The following is an 18670-nucleotide window of genomic DNA, read 5'->3' on the forward strand; positions in this document are numbered from 1 at the left end:
TCCCCTCCCTCTCTCCCCCTTATAACTGCTGGCCCTAGCATCTTTCTCTGAGACTACTTTTTCCCATCTCTACTCACTGACTCCTCCCCATATGCTTCCTATTGGCACTATCTTCTACACCTGAATCACGAAGAGCGTTTGAGAAACCTATAACGGGAAACGTGATTATAGAGCATTGCCAAACTGTGGTTTTTCAAATAGAAATAACAAGACTGCAGAATAGGATTACGCTCTAGAGGGCTGTCTAAAGACTGAGGGAACAGCCAGCCCTCCTGCCCCTCTTCCCCCTTATTTGCGAGACTTAGCAAATAAAAATATAAGACTTCCAGTTAAATTTCATTTTCAGACAGACAACAAATATCTTTCCAGTGTTGTAGGAGAGAAGGAAAATGCCTCTCTAGCAAAGAAGAGCGGTAGAGAAAAGATAATTAAGGTCATGACTATCAGAGAAAGAGGTGGCTGTCCCTTCCACCTGGTGTCATCACAGAGAGCTTAAAGTTCTCTGACCGAGAAAGGGAATTCCTGCCTGAGTCCTAACTCAGTAGAGTCCTGGAGTTCTAGAAAGTGCCAGGAGGCAACAGTTAAATAGCCACCATGGTCTTTCAACTCCATTAAGCATCAGCTTAGCGGAGAGGTGAATGGGTTTTGAAGACTTCAGTTGCCCAAGCATGCTCGATATCTGCACAAAACCCACCCACCAAATGCTTGATACATGAGTTTTATGGTATTTTTTACTCATTAATTTTTAAAGATTATTTTATTCAATGAGCAAACCTATTTTATATTTCATATAATCCTAAGAACATTGGAAAAGAGGAGATAAGCTACCTATACTTAACACAAGTGAGTTTTCTCTTAATTTATTTGGGTTGACATTTTCCATTTTAAAAGAAAAAGGGTGATACAGTTACACATGAAAATGCACCTATGTTACTGTACAAGAGGAAACATCATCCCTTGTCAGGATTACTACAATAACCTCTCAATTGGATGCCCAGTTCCCACCCATCCAGTCTCTCCTCAGCCCAGCGGCCAGAAGGATCCTTCTAACACGTAAGTCAGATCCTGTCACTTCCCTTCTCAAAATCTTCCAGTGGCTTCCCACCTCACTCCGAGGATGAGTTAGTCTTTCCAGTGGCCTGCAAGGTCCTACCGGACCTGCTACTGTTCCTTTACGCCCTCTGACCTCACCTGCCCTTGCCCTATTTACTCAGCCCCAATCACACCACCTCTGCCTACAGCCTTCTTGCCCAGGACACTCCTATGCTCGCTCCCATCCCCAGCTTCAGGTCTTTGCTCTGATGCCATCTTCTCCAGGATGCTTTCTCTGGCCACCTTTTCAAATCGGCCCCCATTCCTGGCATGTTCTATCCCCCATCTCTGCTACATTTTTCTCCATTCCAGAGAGCACCATCAACCTACTATATATTTCACTTAGTTGCATGTTTTGTGTCTCTCCCCCGCTAGAATATAGGGCAGAAATGTTGGCATTCTGTTCACTGCAGCATCCCCAGCACGTAGAACAGTATGTGGTACATCGTAGGCACTCAGCAAAATTACTTATGGAATGTTGAATAAACATAAGGTAAAAATAATGAGGTATTATCATTTTACTGGGGTAAAATGTATTTACTGACATCTAAACAATGAATAAACGTGGAGTTTTAAGACTTCAGAGTTAAAAACCAGCTCTTCCCCTGAAGCCCCCCCACACCTGCTTTCTCCTTTTCCTAATCAGAAAATCATAGAGAGCCAGGGCAGAAGGGGGATTTTTCTACTTCTGATATTAATATTCAGAAACGTAGGACAGAGCGTTCTCACTGTTGGTATTTTATAAATCGTATGATTTCTTTAAAGTACACATTTGTCTGAAGTAACATCCTTTTAAAATGCTTCCCAAGTCTCCCCTCTCAGGCTAAGAATAGTCAACGTCCAGACTAAAGGATGCACTGCTCATCAAGTTTCAGCACATGGGCATTCGGTAACGTTTGCTGATTGGCCAAGATCCCAATGTCACCCTTCTAGCCAACGTCCCACAGAACGACCTTTCAATGAGAGACATGTCCAAGTCCAAAATGCCAAGCAGAATTCCCATTACCTCTCCTGGGCAACTCCAATGAGCTGCTGCAAGTCCACCTCCTGCTTCCTCAGGGTTCCAAACGAGGACTGACTCTCCACGAGGCCTTTGCCACCAATGTTCAGCTTGACCTTCCCCAGGGCCGTCTCCAGGGTCCCACTCACATGGTTTTCAAACTTGCCCTCGTACTTCACAAAGTCCGACTCCACGACCACTACAGTGAATGAGACATGCAGAGGAATCTAATGACAAAACGGCCACCTCTGTGCCTCAGGTCACCTAGCTTTCCAATCCTGCAGAAACCTGTGGGAAACATGAGGTCTGCACGCAGAATGGAAAGCCGGTGGCCGCGCTGTGTGTATGGGCAAAAGAACCTGGGTGCTAAGAGCGTGGCATGCACTGGTGGCCAGGGACTCTACTGGGCACTTTTTTGTTTTTTCATCTTTCAATTCCAATATACACACATATAGACAAGTGCACAAAAAGTATCTATAGAGTTTCATGAATAATTTTAAAGCAAACATCTGTTTAACTACTATCCAGGTAAAGAAATAGGACATGTTAAATATGTACTTTTCTAGGATGAAGGGACTAGATGAGGATGACACCAAAGCACAGAGAAGATAGCAGCCCATCACTCTGCCCAGGGAGTGGCCTGCCTGATTCAGTATCTTGCAGGTCAGACGCCTGAACCTGTCCTCGGGCATCCTCCCTTCTCACTGGTGGCCTTGGAGAACACTGCCCTGGCCTTCATTACCATCTCCATTGAAACAGTTCTCCCCATATTTACCTGTTTATATCTGACCTCCACCCAGTCTTTCAATTCCTTACCAAGCAATTCCTTATCTCTGTGTTCCTGATAAAGTCAGTGGGCACGCCCTTCCTCCCTGCTTCAAACACCATCTTGCAACACACAAGCTCCAGACTCCCCATTCTTCCTTCCTGGCTTCCCAGACACTGAGAAAGATGCCACCACCCAGCTGGTGTCCCAGCTTCAATCCACTCACCTGGTCATACCAGGCGATGGCTAGCAGATTGCCTTCAGGATCTGCCTTTTTTTGTCTGAACACTAAAGATAAACATCTGATGATCTCAGACTTGAACTGCTAGCCTTCACATGTCTCCAGATTTCTACTGTTCTCATTTTTAATTGAACCAAATACTACCATAAAAATGGTCTCAGTCACCATCATTCAGGAAGGTTACACTGAGAGGCTCTCAGGAACTTCATACTCGGCCCTTTCCATTTTCCTGACCCAAGGCTCTCCTGGGCTCCTGGCGGCACTTCATAAGGGATTCAAATCCGACTGGAGTCTGAAACGTTTCTTTCCATCCAGCCACTGCCCCCAACACCTGTATTTCTTTCACCCCAGGCAACAAAACCTATACCTCAACCAGGGTTAATGAGAATTAATCACCATTCATTATCTGTGAAGTTTACCAAGTAGAGAATCATCTCCATGAAAAATAAGAAGCTTATGAAAATGCCCCCAAGTCACAGCCTTCTCCTAGTCACATCTTGAGAACACAAACACTCTGGGAAATGCTTTCGGAAGCAGCATATAGCAGCTGTTAAGAGCTCAAGATTTTATCACTAGTCTAATATACCTAGCTGGGAGACCTTGGGTAACATCCATCACCCTGAACCTCAGGTTTGTCATATGTAATTTGGAGATAATTAATAATACCTACCTGATGGGTTCTACTGGAAGTTGATGTATACAGAGCCTGGCACATAGCAAGTGCTCAATCTATCCACTGGGTTTAGGCCAAAGCAACATCATTTCCTGATAAACAGGACAGTCCTAGATTGTATAAAGTACCACACAGACAGAAATTCTACCCTTAGATCCCTGTTCTGGCCCCAATCAGGCGTATTACCACTCCTGAAAACTCTGACCCCAAAACTGGATCCCACAGCAGGTAAGGACAATCAAGACTGTCTGTGTACTGCAAAATGCCACACTAGACACACCTCCGAACCAGATGTCGTTTGCACACACGTCTGCATCGAGTTATCCACTGCTGCAGGTGGAAGGGAAAAGTGAGGAAGCCAACAGGCCATGGGTAGGACAACCAAGTCACCACCCTCCAACCTCCGCACCCCGGGCAACATAACACTCCAGTGTGGTTGCCAGGGGCAAGAATAACAAAGGTGAGGCATCATGAATCTGCTCAGAAGACACAGTAGTGGGCACCTCTCATCACAGCCCTAACAGCAACAGGACACAGAACCAGGCACGAGCTCTGGCCTCAGATGATGAGCATATGTGGGACTTCCTAATCTGCAGGGACTGCAACCGGCCTGACCCATCTAACAACAGCTCTCAGGACACCACGGAAGAAGCAGCTAACAGCACAAAGCGGTGAAATTCCAATTACTCAGGGGTCCATGGTCTGTTCTGTGAATTTTTTTTTCTCTTGCCTTTCCTTATATTTAGTTATTACACTACTCAGTAAGAGTTCTACCAGACATCCAGGGGGAAAACATGACATAAAATTAATATCAATTCACTTGCCCATTGTCTGACAGCTCTGATAATGAGCCTGGCTGAAGAAAGCATTGGCTAGAATGCTGAGCTGGAAGAAAGGAGATTATTTGTCAACTCAAGTTATCTCCTCTATCACTTTTTCCCTTTAAGGGAGATGCAATCACAAAATTAGAGAACTTTAGGGCTGAAAGAAGACTCAGACATCATCTAGTCCAATAATTAAGAGCTGATGGTGCTTTCATATATCACCATGTTCCAAAAAGCAGTGTAGGAATAAGTACCAAAAGTCTTCGAAAAGTTCCCAACCTCTGGTCCAGTAATTCTATCTTTAAGAATCTATGCCACCCCAATGTTCATAGCAGCATTATTTACAATTGCCAAGATATGGAAGCAACCTAGGTGTCCATCAACAGAAGAATGGATAAGGAAGATGTGGTACACACACACACACACACACACACACACACACACACACACAATGGAATACTACACAGCCATAGAAAAGAATGAAATTTTGCCATTTGCAACAACATGGATGGACTTGGAGGGTATTATGCCAAGTGAAATAAATCAGAGAAAGACACTGTATGTTATCACTAACATGTACAATCTAAAAAAATAAAACTAGTGCAAATAATAAAAAAGAAACAGACTCACAGATATAGAGAACAAACTAGTGGTGACCAAAGGGGAGAGGGAAGTGGGGGTAGAGGATTAAGAAGTACAAACTGCTATGTATAAAATAAATAAGCTACAAGAATATATTACACAGCACAGAGAATATAGCCAATATTTTCTAACAACTATAAATGGAGTATTATCTATAAAAATTTTGCATCACTATATTGTACACCTGAAACTAATATAATATTGTAAATCAAAGATATCTCAATAAGAAAAAAGGGAGACCTTCAAGATGGCAGAGGAGTGAGACATGGAGATCACCTTCCTCCCCACAATTACATCAAAAATACATCTACACGTAGAACAACTCCTACAGAACACCTACTGAACGCTGGCAGAAGACCTCAGACTTCCCAGAAGGCAAGAAACTCCCCACGTACCTGTGTAAAAAAAAAAAAAGGAAAAACAGAGACAAAAGAATAGGGACAGGACCTGCACCAGTGGGAGGGAGCTGTGAAGGAGGAAAGGTTTCCACACACTAGGGAGCCCCTTCACTGGCAGGGATGGGGGTGGGGCAGGGGTAATTTTCAGAGCCACAGAGCACAGCGCAGCAATAGGGGTGCAGAGAGCAAAGCGGAGAGATCCCCACACAGAGGACTGGTGCTGACCAGCACCCACCAGCCTGAGAGGCTTGTCTGCTCAACCACCAGGGCAGGTGGGGGCTGGGAGCTGAGGCTTGGGCTTCAGAGGCCAGACCCCAGGGAGAGGACTGGGGTTGGCTGCGTGAAGACAGCCTGAAGGGGGCTAGTGTGCCACAGCTAGCCGGGATGGAATCCAAGAAAAAGTCTGGACCTGCCAGAGGCGAGACCTTTGTTTCGGGATGCACGAGGAGAGGGGATCCCTTCCCAGCGTGCCCACAGGAGGCAGAGCACCGCCTGAAAGAGCTCCAGAGACAGGCACGAGACACGACTATCAGCTTGTACCCCAGAGACGGGCATAAACTGCTAACGCTGCTGCCGCTGCCACCAAGAATTCTGTGTGCAAGTGCGGGTCACTATCCACATCCCCCAGGAGCCTGTGCAGCCCGCCAATGCCAGGGTTCCATGATCCAGGGACAACTTCCCCAGAAGAACACACGGCGCGCCTCAGGCTGTTGCAACGTCATGCTGACCTCTGCCGCCAGAGGCTCACCTCGCATTCCAATTATGACTACCAAACCCCTCCCTCCCCTGCCCTGAGTGAGCAAGAGAGCCCTAATCAGCTGCTGCTTTAATCCCCTTCTGTAAGGGTGAGTAACAGACTCCTGAGGGTGACCTACACGCAGAGGCGAAGCCAAAACCAACACTGAACCCCAGGAGCTGTGAGAACAGAGGAGGGGAAATTTCTCCATGCAGACTCAGGAGCAGCAGATTAAATCCCCACAATCAACTTGATAAACCCTGCATCTGAAGAATACCTGAATAGAAACGAATGTCCCCAAAACTGAGGCAGTGGACTTTGGGAGCAACCCTAGACTTGGGGTTTGCTCTCTGCATCTGATTTGTTTCTGGTTTTATGTTTATCTTAGTTAAGTATTTAGTGCTTATTATCATTGGTGGATATATTCATTGGTTTGGTTGCTCTCTTCCTTTTTTTTTAACATATATATATTTTTCTCTTTTTGTGAGTGTGTATGTATATGCTTCTTTGTGTGATTTTGTCTGTATAAGTTTGCTTTTACCATTTGTCCTAGGATTCTGTCCATTTTTTAGTTTTTGCTTTTTGGGTTTTTTTTCTTTCTTCCTTTTCTTCTGAGCCGTGTGGCTAAGAGGGTCTTGGTGCTCCAGCCGGATGTTGAGCCTGAGCCTCCACGGTGGGAGGGCCGAGTCCAGGACATTGGACCACCAGAAACCTCCTGGCCGCACATAATATCAATTGGCGAGAGGTCTCCCAGAGATCTCCATCTCAACACTAAGACCCAGCTCCACCCAACAGCCAGCAAGGTCCAATGCTGGATGCCCCACGCCAAACAACTAGCAAGACAGAAACACAACCCCACCCATTAGCAGAGAGGCTGCCTAAAGTCATACTAAGTTCACAGACACTCCAAAACACACCACCGGATGCAGCCCTGCCCACCAGAAGGACAAGATCCAGCCCCGCCCACCAGAACACAGGCACCAGTCCCCTTCACCAGGAAGCCTACACAAGCCACTGAACCAACCTCACCCTGTGGGGGCAGACAGCAAAAATAATGGGAACTACAAACCTGCAACCTGTGAAAAGGAGACCCCAAGCACAGTAAGTTAAACAAAATAAGAAAACAGAGAAATATGCAGCAGATAAAGGAGCAAGGTAAAAACCCACCAGACAAAACAAATGAAGAGGAACTACGCAGTCTACCTGAAAAAGAATTCAGAATAATGTTAGTAAAGATGATCCAAAATCTTGGAAATAGAATGGAGAAAATACAAGAAATGTTTAACAAGGACCGAGAAGAACTAAAGAGCAAACAAACAGTGATGAACAACACAATAAATGAAATTAAAAATACTCTAGAAGGAGTCAATAGGAGAATAACTGACGCAGAAGAACGGATAAGTGAAATGGGAGATCAAAGAGTGGAAATAACTGCCTCAGAGAAGAATAAAGAAAAAAGAATGAAAAGAACTGAGGACAGTCTCAGAGACCTCTGGACAACAAGAAACGCACCAACATCCTAATTATAGGGGTCCCAGAAGAGGAAGAGAAAAAGAAAGGGTGTGAGAAAATATTTGAAGAGATTATACTTGAAAACTTCCCTAACGTGGGAAAGGAAATAGTCAAGTTCAGGAAGTGCAGAGAGTCCCATAGAGGATAAATCAAAGGAGAAACAGGCCAAGACATGTATTAATCAAACTACCAAAAATTAAATTCAAAGAAAAAATATTAAAAGCAGCATGGGAAAAGCAACAAATAAAATACAAGGGAATTCCCATAAGGTTAATAGCTGATCTTTCAGCAGAAACTCTGCAAGCCAGAAGGGAGTGGCAGGACATAGTTAAAGTGATGAAAGGGAAAAACTTACAACCAAGATTACCCAGAAAGGATCTCATTCACATTCAATGGAGAAATTAAAATCTTTATAGACGAGCAAAAGCTAAGAGAATTCAGCACCACAAAACCAGCTTTACAACATATGCTAAAGGAACTTCTCTATGCAGGAAACACAAGAGAAGGAAAAGACCTACAATAACAAATCCAAAACAATTAAGAAAATAGTAAGAGGAACATGCATATTGATAACTACCTTAAATGTGAATGGATTAAATGCTCCAGTCAAAAGACACAGGCTTGCTGAATGGATACAAAAACAAGACCCAGATATATGCTGCCTACAAGAGACCCACTTCAGACCTATGGACACATACAGACTGAAAGTGAGGGGATGGAAAAAGATATTCCATGCAAACGGAAATCAAAAGAAAGCTGGAGTAGCAATACTCATAACAGATAAAATAGACTTTAACATAAAGAATGTTACAAGAGACACGAAAGGATACTACATAATGATCAAGGGATCAATCCAAGAAGAAGATATAACAATTATAAATATATATGCACTCAACATAGGAGAATCTCAATACACAAGGCAACTGCTAACAGCTACAAAAGAGGAAATCGACAGTAACACAATAATAGTGCAGGAATTTAAAACCTCACGTACAACAATGGACAGATCATCAAGCAAAAAATTAATAAGGAAACACAAACTTTAAATGACAAAATAGACCAGATAATTTAATTGATATTTATAGAACATTCAATCCAAAACAAGCAGATTATACTTTCTTCTCAAGTGTGCACGGAACACTCTCCAGGATAGATCATATCTTGGGTCACACATCAAGCCTCAGTAAATTTAAGAAAATTGAAATCATATCAAGCATCTTTTCTGACCACAATGCTATGAGATTAGAAATCAATTACAGGGGAAAAAACGTAAAAAACACAAACACATGGAGGCTAAACAATACGTTACTAAATAACCAAGAGATCACTGAAGAAATCAGAGGAAATCAAAAAATACCTAAAGCCAAATGACAATGAAAACACGACAATCCAAAACCTATGGAATGCAGCAAAAGCAGTGCTAAGAGGGAAGTTTATAGCTATACAAGCCTACCTCCAGAAACAAATATCTCAAATTAACAATCTAACTTTAAACCTAAAGGAACTAGAGAAAGGAGAACAAACAAAACCCAGAGTTAGCAGAAGGAAAGAAATCATAAAGATCAAAGCAGAAATAAATGAAATAGACACAAAGAAAACAATAGCACAGATAAATAAAACTAAAACCTGGTTCTTTGAGAAGATAAACAAAATTGATAAACCATTAGCCAGACACAACAAGAAAAAGAGGGAGAGGACTCAAATCCATAAAATTAGAAATGAAAAAGGAGCAGTTACAACAGACACTGCAGAAGTACAAAGCATCCTAAGAGACTACTACAAGCAACTGTATGCCAATAAAATGGACAACCTGAAGAAATGGACAAATTCTTAGAAAGGTATAACCTTTCTGAACCAGGAAGAAATAGAAAATATGAACAGACCACTCATAAGTAATGAAATTGAAAATGTGATTAAAAATCTTCCAACTAACAAAAGTCCAGGACTAGATGGCTTCACAGGTGAATTCTATCAAACATTTAGAGAACAGCTAACACCCAACCTTCTCAAACTCTTCCAAAAACTTGCAGAGGAAGGAAGACTCCTAAACTCATTCTATGAGGCCACCATCACCCTGATACCAAAACCAGGCAAAGATACTACCAAAAAAGAAAACTGCAGACCAATGTCACTGATGAATATAGATGCAAAAATCCTCAACAAAATACTAGCAACAGAATCCAACAACATATTAAAAGGATCATACACCATGATCAAATGGGAGTTATCCCAGGGATGCAAGGATTCTTCAATATATGCAAATCAATCAATGTGATACACTATATTTACAAATTGAAAAATAAAAACCATATGATCGGGCTTCCCTGGTGGCACAGTGGTTAAGAGTCTGCCTACCGATGCAGGGGACACGGGATCGTGCCAAAGTCCGGGAAGATCCCACATGCCGCGGAGCAGCTAGGCCCGTGAGCCATGGCCACTGAGCCTGCGCGTCCGGAGCCTGTGCTCCACAACGGGAGAGGCCGCAACAGTGAGAGGCCTGCGTACCGCAAAAAAATAAATAAACCATATGATCATCTCAAAAGATGCAGAAAAAGCTTTTGACAAATTTCAATACCCATTTATGATTAAAAAAACTCTCCAGAAAGTGGGCATAGAGGGAACCTACCTCAACATAATAAAGGCCATATATAACAAACCCAGAGCAAACATCATTCTCAATGGTGAAAAACTGAAAGCATTTCCTCTAAGATCGGGAACAAGACAAGGATGTCCACTCTCACCACTATTATAAAACAGAGTTTTGGAAGTCCTAGCCACGGCACTCAGACAAGAAAAAGAAATAAAAGGAATACATATTGGAAAAGAAGAAGTAAAACTGTCACTGTTTGCAGATGCCATGATACTATACATAGAGGATCCTAAAGATGCCACCAGAAAACTACTAGAGCTAATCAATGAATTTGGTAAAGTTGCAGGATACAAAATTAATGCACAGAAATCTCTTGCATTCCTATACACTAATGATGAAAAATATGAAAGAGAAATTATGGAAACACTCCCATTTACCATTGCAACAAAAAGAATAAAATACCTACGAATAAACCCACCTGGGAAACAAAAGACCTGTATGCAGATAACTATAAGACACTGATGAAAGAAATAAAAGATGATACCAACAGATGGACAGATATACCATGTTCCTGGATTGGAAGAATATTATGAAAATCACTATACTACTCAAAGCAATCTACAGATTCAATGCAATCCCTATCAAATTACCAATGGCAGTTTTTACGGAACTAGAACAAATCACATCAAAATGTGTATGGATACACAAAAGACCCCGAATAGCCAAAGCAGTCTTGAAGAAAAAAAACGGAGCTGGAGGAATCAGACTCCCTGACTTCAGATTATACTACAAAGCTACAGTAATCAAGACAATATGGTACTGGCACAAGAAAAGAAACACAGATCAATGCAACAAGATAGAAAGCCCAGAGATAAACCCACACACCTTTGGTCAACTAATCTATGACAAAGGAGGCAAAGATACACAATGGAGAAAAGACAGTCTCTTCAATAAGTGGTGCTGGGAAAACTGGACAGCTACATGTAAAAGAATGAAATTAGACCACTCCCTAACACCATACACAAAAATAAACTCAAAATGGATTAGAAACCTAAATGTAAGACAGGGCACTATACAACTCTTAGAGGAAAACATAGGTAGAACACTGTTTGACATAAATCACAGCAAGATCTTTTTTGATCCACCTCCTAGAGTAATGGAAATAAAAACAAAAACAAAGAAATGGGACCTAATGAAACTTAAAAGCTTTTGCACAGCAAAGGAGACCATAAACAAGATGAAAAGACAACCCTTAGAATGGGAGAGAATATTCGCAAATGAAGCAACGGACAAAGGATTAATCTCCAAAATATATAAACAGCTCATGCAGCTCAATATTAAAAAAAAACAAACCACCTAATCAAAAAATGGGCAGAAGACCTAAATAAACATTTTTCCAAAGATGACCAAGATGCACATGAAAAGCTGCTCAACATCACTAATTATTAGAGAAATGCAAATCAAAACTACAATGAGGTATCACCTTACACCAGTTAGAATGGGCATCATCAGAAAATCTACAAACAACAAATGCTGGAGAGAGTGTGGAGAAAAGGGAAACCTCTTGCACTGTTGGTGGGAATGTAAATTGATACAGCCACTATGGAGAACAGTATGGAAGTTCCTTAAAAAACGAAAAATAGAATTACCATATGATCCAGCAATTCTACTACTGGGCATATACCCGGAGAAAACCATAATTCAAAAAGACACATGTGGGGCTTCCCTGGTGGCGCAGTGGTTGAGAGTCCGCCTGCCGATGCAGGGGACGCGGGTTTGTGCCCCAGACTGGGAAGATCCCACATGCCGTGGAGTGGCTGGGCCCGTGAGCCATGGCCGCTGAGCCTGCGCATCCGGAGCCTGTGCTCCGCAACGGGAGAGGCCACAACAGTGAGAGGCCCATGTACCACAAAAAAAAAAAAAAGAAAAAAAAAGACACATGCACCCCAATGTTCATTGCAGCACTATTTACAATAGCCAGGTCATGGAAGCAACCTAAATGCCCGTCAACAGACGAATGGGTAAAGAAGTTGTGGTACATATATATGATGGAATATTACTCAGCCATAAAAAGGAACGAAACTGAGTCATTTGTTGAGATGTGGATGGATCTAGAGACTGTCATACAGAGTGAAGTAAGACAGAAAGAGGAAAACAAATATTGTATGTTAACGCATGTATGTGGAACCTAGAAAAATGGTACAGATGAACCGGTTTGCAGGGCAGAAGTTGAGACACAGATGTAGAGAGCAAATATATTGGACAGCAAGGGGGGAAAACCGCAGTGGGGTGGGGATGGTGGTGTGCTGAATTGGGCGATTGGGATTGACATGTATACACTGATGTGTATAAAACTGATGACTAATAAGAACCAGCAGTATAAAAAAACAAACAAAAAAATAATAATAAACTTTCTTTGGGTTATTTGTATGGAAATATGTTAATATAAATGTTTCAGACATTACATGAAATTTCTAAAAATCTTATATATTCTGGTATAATGTTATAAGTCATAATTCTAGTTAGTACTTTAAAACGTATATCTCAGAAATAACTAAATTTCCTTGTCAACTGCATTATTATGAATTTTCATCAAATCTTTAACTGTGGTCATTTTTAAGTCTTTTGTCATTTACAGACAGTTCTGGGTGTACTCTGATGCTTTTACAAAAATGTTCCCATAAAAGGATCTCATCTTCAAGGAATTTATGGAAAAGACTCTGACAAGAACAGGTTTCTGGTAACTGACTATACTGCTGAACTGAATGAATAAGCATTTTCAGAACTCTAATGGAAAACTGATGAATTCATAAAAGTGCTAACAAAAGATCAAGATAAAAGAAAATTAATTACATGGGACTGAGTGAACTGATGAGGATGATTATAATTTTTGTGACTTTCTCTTTGAATAAAAAAAAAAAATCCCACAAGGACTCAGAGGCAAAAAATACACAAATCAATTTTCACTGCAAAAAAGGAGCTGTTACAGTGGAGGATTACTGGACTGAATGTCAATATTATGACATACTATGAGTGTATTTCGTGTTCGGTAATTACAATCATTGTTGCTTTTGTTGTGGTCATCCATTTACAATGCTTGGTGTCAGTTTATCTCTTGTAAAAATAAAATACAGTGTGTGTGTGTGTGTGTGAGTTGTGGGAAAAAAAGAAAAAAATATTCTTTGTTATTGCATATTTTTCCTACTGATTATATTTAGAATGAGATTTAAAAAAAAAGAAATTGAAACTGTGATTAAAAATCTTCCAACAAACAAAAGTCCAGTACTAGATGGTTTCACAGGTGAACTCTATAAAACATTTAGAGAACAGCTAACACCCAACCTTCTCAAACTCTTCCAAAAAAATGCAGAGGAAGGAAAACTCCCAAACTTATTCTATGAGGCCACCATCACCCTGATACCAAAACCAGATAAAGGTACTACCAAAAAAGAAAATTACAGACCAATGTCACTGATGAATATAGATGAAAAAATCCTCAACAAAATACTAGCAAACAGAACCCAACAACACATTAAAAGGATCATACACCATGATCAAGCGGGATTTATCCCAGGGATGCAAGGATTCTTCAATATATGCAAATCAATCAATATGATACACCATATTAACAAACTGAAAATGCAATACACCATATTAGCAAATTGAATAAAAACCATATGATCATCTCAATAGATGCAGAAAAAGCTTTTGACAAAATTCAACACCCATTTATGATACAAACTCTCCAGAAAGTTGGCACAGAGGGAACCTACCTCAACATACTAAAGGCCATGTACGACAAACCCACAGCAAACAACATTCTCAATGGTGAAAAACTTAAAGCATTTCCTCTAAGATCAGGAACAAGACAAGGATGCCCACTCTCACCACTATAATTCAACAGAGTTTTGGAAGTCCTAGCCAAGGCAATCAGAGAAGAAAAAGAAATAAAAGGAATACAAATAGGAGAAGAAGAAGTAAAACTGTCACTGTTTGCAGATGACATGATACTGTACATACAGAATCCTAAAGATGCTACCAGAAAACTACTAGAGCTAATCAATGAATTTGGTAAAGTAGCAGGATACAAAATTAGCACAGAAATCTCTTGCATTCCTATACACTAATGATGAAAAATCTGAAAGAGAAATTATGGAAACACTCCTATTTACCATTGCAACAAAAAGAATAAAACACCTAGGAATAAACCCACCTAGGGAGACAAAAGACCAGTATGCAGAAAACTACAAAACACTGATGAAAGAAACCAACAGATGGAGAGATAAACCATGTTCTTGGATTGGAAGAATCAATATTGTGAAAATGACTATACTACCCAAAGCAATCTACAGATTCAATGCAATCCCTATCAAATTACCAATGGCATATTTTACAGAATTAGAACACAAAACCTTAAAATTTGTATGGAGACACAAAAGACCCCGAATAGGGCTTCCCTGGTGGCGCAGTGGTTGAGAGTCCGCCTGCCGATGCAGGGGACACGGGTTCGTGCCCCGGTCCCGGAGGATCCCACATGCCACGGAACGGCTGGGCCCGTGAGCCATGGCCGCTGAGCCTGCGCATCCGGAGCCTGTGCTCCGCAACGGGAGAGGCCACAATAGTGAGAGGCCCACGTACCGCAAAAAAAAAAAAAAAAAGACACCGAATAGCCAAAGCAGTCTTGAGGGAAAAACACGGAGCTGGAGGAATCAGACTCCCTGACTTCAGACTATACTACAGTAATCAAGACAATATGGTACTGGCACAAAAACAGAAATATAGATCAATGTAACAAGATAAAAAGCCCAGAGATAAACCCATGCACCTATGGTCAACTAATCTATGATAAAGGAGGCAAGGATATACAATGGAGAAAAGACAGTCTCTTCAATAAGTGGTGCTGGAAAAACTGGACAGCTACATGTAAAAAAATGAAATTAGAACACTCCCTAACACCATACACAAATATAAACTCAAAATGGATTAGAGATCTAAATATAAGATGGGGCACTATACAACTCTTAGACAAAAACACAGGAAGAACACTCTTTGACATAAAACACAGCAAGATCTTTTTTGATCCACCTCCTAGAGTAATGGAAATAAAAACAAAGAAATGGGACCTAATGAAACTTAAAAGCTTTTGCACAGCAAAGGAAATCATAAACAAGACAAAAAGAAAACCCTCAGAATGGGAGAAAATATTTGCAAATGAAGCAACAGACTAAGGATTAATCTCCAAAATATACAAGCAGCTCATGCAGCTCAATACCAAAAAAAACACAACCCAATCCAAAAATGGGCAGACGACCTAAAGAGATTTCTCCAAAGAAGATATACAGACTGCCAACAAACACATGAAAGGATGCTCAACATCACTAATGATTACAGAAATGCAAATCAAACCCACAATGAGATATCACCTCACACCGGTCAGAATGGCCATCTCAAAAAATCTACAAGCACAGGACTTCCCTGAGGGTGAAGTGGTTAAGAATCCGCCTGCCAATGCAGGCAACACGGGTTCAAGCCCTCGTCCAGGAAGGTCTCACATGCCGCAGAGCAACTAAGCCCGTGAGCCACAACTACTGAGCCTGCGCTCTAGAGCCCAAGAGGCACAACTACTGAGCCCACGTGCCACAACTACTGAAGCCCGTGTGCTTAGAGCCTGTGCTCTGCAAAAAGAGAAGCCACCACGGGCTTCCCTGGTGGCTCAGTGGTTAAGAGTCTACCTGCTGATGCAGGGGACACGGGTTCGTGCCCCAGTCTGGGAAGATCCCACATGCCGCAGAGCGGCTGGGCCCGTGAGCCATGGCCGCTGAACCTGCGTGTCCGGAGGCTGTGCTCCGCAGCGGGAGAGGCCAGAACAGTGAGAGGCCCGCATACCGCAAAAAAGTAAGTAAATAAAAATTAAAAATAAATGAGCAGGGCTTCCCTGGTGGCCCAGTGGTTGGGAGTCCGCCTGATGATGCAGGGGACACAGGTTCGTGTCCCGGTCCGAGAAGATCCCACATGCCGCGGAGCAGCTGGGCCCATGAGCCACAGCCGCTGAGCGTGCGCGTCCGGAGCCTGTGCTCCACAACGGGAGAGGCCACAACAGTGAGAGGCCCGCGTACCACAAAAAAATAAATAAATAAATAAATAAATGAGGAGTATATAAAAATTATAGGTAATATGTTTCCAATTTTGTTTATAAAAAATTAGATGCAGAGAAAGAAAAGATACAATCCAAGTGTTAATGGGAATTAACACTTGATGGAGGAATTTTTGTTGATTTGTTTTCTTGCCTTTCTATATTTTATACATGCTCCTCTGTAATAATGAGTCAAACTCCCCATTTTTGATGCTTAATGTTTCAAGCCCACCACCCCCTCTTTTCTTTCTGTTACACATCTGGGCAGTAGGGTAAGAAACCCTAGGTGGTCCCTCCATTGGCACCAGCAGGAAATTGAAAAGTTGTAATAAGCCCCAGCCTACATGCAGAACCCTCACCACACCTCATATTCATTAGAGAATCTGAGCCAATCTCTTATCCCCTCCTTCTCTCTAGCTATTTTTGGACCAGCCTTGGGAACCTGCCATGCTGTCCCCAGAAAAGCTTCGTTATGTGAGTAATAAAACTTTTCGCATCCTCCTGATGGATACGTGGCATCATCAACCTCAACACCAAACCAAATTTGGGGAAGTAAAACCAACCCACTCATGCTGAGGGGCCACAACATCTACAAATGAGCATGTTGTACTTTTATACCAAAACTGCAATATTATTTCTTAAATATTAAGCTATAACTTTTCATGTCAGGCCTGCAGAATTTTCTCATTTTACGGAAGGATACATTTTTAAAACAGTAGGCAAAGAAACAGGAGAACTGATTATAAGGTATCGCCTTACAGTCACTCAAGACAACATGTGTCTAAAAGAAGAATCCTCTCCTGTTCTGGAACTAATTGTACAATATAACCAAAGAAACATACCTGGACTCAGAAACTGGTCTTCTGTGAGTACATCTCCCAGGGTGACAGATAAAAACTGGTATTTGGGTCTCTGCCAGCACCACAATCTCTTTTTTTTGGTCACCAGACTTAGAAGTTGTAATTTATCAGAGTCATTCAAATTTGATACTGTGATCAGGTTACCTCCAGCATCAACTTCTCTAAGAAAATTCCTTGTTGCTTTGGCAAACATTTTGAGAGCTCCAGATTACCTGAAAAAAAATATACAGGAAGTTGTTATTTCGTGACTTTTTTCTAAAATTACCTTATTTCTCCCTAGTATCAATCAGTATACATGAAAGAATACCTTCTCCTTAGAGAAGCCTCTAGTTTGAGTTCAGTTGATGTCTACAAAATCAAATTGAAATACTGAAAGAGAATATGTATATAAATCCAGATAGGCTAGGTTATGCCTCCAAATCTCGGTGGCGTATAACCAGTGAGGTTTATTTAGTGCTCACACTACACGTCCAAAACAGGACAGGAAGGCTTTGCTCCTCATAGCCATTCAGGGATCCAGGCTAAAGGGGCAGCCGCCATCTTGAATATCATGTCATCAGCCAACAGGAAAGAGAGTTCTTAAAAGTCTCACACCAGCAATTAAATGCTCTGGCCCAAAACTGACACACGTCACGTCCACTCACAATTTGTCAGAACTAGGCAGATGGCCTCAGCCAACTAAAATGGTCAGGAAATACAATCCTACCAAGTATTTGGAAGGCAGAGACCTGGGAATATCTGTTGAACAGCGTACTGACTACCCCAATTTGTATCTTATTTATGACCGCTTCTTTGAAGGGTCAAATGTGCTTTTTCTCTACACTGTGTGATGTTCCCTGTTCATAAATGGGAAGTGACTAGCTATTACTTTGAACCCCAGAAAGGAAAGCCCAGTCACTCTTCAGCCGGAGGGAAAAAAAAGAAAGAGATCTGTTGGAAGATATAAAAGTACTACATTCAGTGGAAGATGTATATACTATTCAATAAATGGTGTCAGAACAACTGGCTAAACATCTGAAAAAAAATAAAGTCAGATCCCTAACTCATGCCATACACAAGAGCAAATCCTCAGTGGATTAGAGTGTTTTTAAGGAAAAGTGAAACCATAAAGTACTAGAAAAAAATACAAACAAATATTTGTACAATTGTAGGATGAGAAAGGCCTTTAGGAAGACAAATGGCAAACTGAGAAAATACTTATAA

At 41.5% G+C, this 18670-nt stretch overlaps 1 protein-coding gene across 2 annotated transcripts in view; it reads right to left on the reverse strand.

Annotated features, from left to right (window-relative positions):
• The window catches only part of GSDME (gasdermin E), a 94978-nt gene extending 77318 nt beyond the window's left edge, over nucleotides 1-17660 (reverse strand). For both annotated transcript variants that reach the window (XM_060020619.1, XM_060020618.1), the window contains exons 1-2: nucleotides 17450-17660; nucleotides 2099-2291 (exon numbers count right to left, since the gene is read on the reverse strand). In XM_060020619.1, coding sequence (XP_059876602.1) covers nucleotides 2099-2291; nucleotides 17450-17660 — 404 coding nt within the window. The remainder of the gene's footprint in view (nucleotides 1-2098; nucleotides 2292-17449) is intronic.
• Between the last annotated feature and the right edge of the window lie 1010 nt (nucleotides 17661-18670).

The sequence above is a fragment of the Delphinus delphis genome, chromosome 9 (assembly GCF_949987515.2).
Source record: "Delphinus delphis chromosome 9, mDelDel1.2, whole genome shotgun sequence".
In the NCBI taxonomy this organism is placed as follows: domain Eukaryota; kingdom Metazoa; phylum Chordata; class Mammalia; order Artiodactyla; family Delphinidae; genus Delphinus; species Delphinus delphis.